Here is a 1,687-nt window from a genome sequence, read left to right as displayed (position 1 = left end):
AAGCCCAAAGAAGTTGAAAAGCATTAATAGAACTCCAAATAACCAATGAGTGTTCTTTGTCAGGGGAGTTTGATCAGCTTATAAATATCATGTAATATCTAAGAGTACAGAAGAACTTTTCTTTAAATAAACAAGGCTCACATCACATTGACATACAAATCTTAAGACAAAAATTTGACTGGTTTTAAGTTAACAATTTCATTTATTTGACCCTCAAACTTCAATGAGTGAATCTTAATCTCTTACATTTACAAAAGTTTATTTTATGTATTTTGACATTTTATTACTCCAAAGGTATATGAACAAAACTTTCCCACACAAATGGTCCCTAAAATCCATTTTTAATTTACTGAAATTTCCTGGTAGTTTACATCATTATTGACCAAGAGAATTTGAAATTCTCTGCCAACAAAGAATAAAGACATGTCATCAATCCAGGTATGCTTTATTTCTCAAAAAAATCTTTCTTACTGCTAATTTTACAGCTTTATTTCTCAGGCTGTAGATCACTGGATTGAATGTTGGCGGAACTACTGTATACATAATAGTGAGCAGAATGTCTGACACAGTTGGAGAGTCTGAATGAGATTTTAAGTACTCAAAGACACCTGTAGAAAGAAATAATATGACAACAGCGAGGTGGGGGAGACAAGTGGAAAAGGCCTTGGCTCTGCCCTCAGCAGATGGCATCCTCAGCACAGAAGAGAATATGTGCATGTAGGAGAATCCTATGAAGATGACACAAAGAAATGCAGCTAAAGACATGAAGCCAGAGACACCGAGCTCATAGATATAGTCATTAGAACAGGAGAGTTTCAGGATCTGGGGAACATCACAGAAGAACTGGTGAATGATGCGTGGGCCACAGAAGTGGATGGAGAAAGTAGCTGCCGTATGCATGGCTCCACAGATGGTCCCACTGACCCAGACTCCGACTACCCCATGGACACAGGTTCTGATGTCCATGATGATTTCATAGCGCAGAGGCAGGCAGATGGCCACGTAGCGATCATAGGACATCAACGTGAGCATGGCCATCTCAGCACCCGCACAGAGAGTGAAGAAAAAGCACTGAAGAACGCATTCCCAGAAGGAAATATTTCCTCTGTGAAAGAAAGAGTTGGTAATGAATCTAGGGACAGTCACAGAAATGTAACAGAGATCCAACAAGGAGAGATGCTTCAGGAAGAAATACATGGGGGACTGGAGACTGTCATCCAGGGAAGTTGTGGTGATGATAAGCATGTTGCCTGTTAAAGCCAACAAGTACAGAACGAAGAACAGACACGCATAGAAGAATTCTAGCTCGGGCTCGGTAGAAAATCCTATGAGGAGAAACCCACTTGTCGTGAAATTAGCCATAGTCCATTAACTTCTTATGGATGTTGGTTGCAAATCACAGATCCTGAATGTGGACAGTATTCCAAAAATTCTCTGAGTTATAAAACAATTGAAAAGTAAAAGAACAGTTCATTAAAAACCAACTATCAATATTTTTCTTCATAAATATAAGCATGTTATTATGTTTTAGTGCCTAACAGTACTGATGATGTAAATTAACCCTTGTATTAACTATAATCATCAATTAACCCAAATCTTATCATTAATCTGATGTTATATATTTCTTCGTTGAAAATGGTTAAAGAAAAATTTTGAAATCTATTTTCAGGAGTATAATTATCTGTAC

General features: G+C 37.5%; 1 protein-coding gene across 1 annotated transcript; it reads right to left on the bottom strand.

The window, feature by feature from the left end:
* Positions 1-429: 429 nt before the first annotated feature.
* Positions 430-1,362, bottom strand: LOC130040206 (olfactory receptor 14J1-like). The gene has a single exon (XM_056132217.1). The coding sequence runs from the start codon at positions 1,360-1,362 to the stop codon at positions 430-432; it is 933 nt and encodes a 310-aa protein (XP_055988192.1).
* Positions 1,363-1,687: the final 325 nt, after the last annotated feature.

The sequence above is a fragment of the Sorex fumeus genome, unplaced genomic scaffold, assembly GCF_029834395.1.
Source record: "Sorex fumeus unplaced genomic scaffold, SorFum_2.1 ptg000094l, whole genome shotgun sequence".
NCBI lineage: Eukaryota > Metazoa > Chordata > Mammalia > Eulipotyphla > Soricidae > Sorex > Sorex fumeus.
Note: the sequence above shows the minus strand (reverse complement) of the source record. Positions and strands in the feature narration are given on the sequence as shown.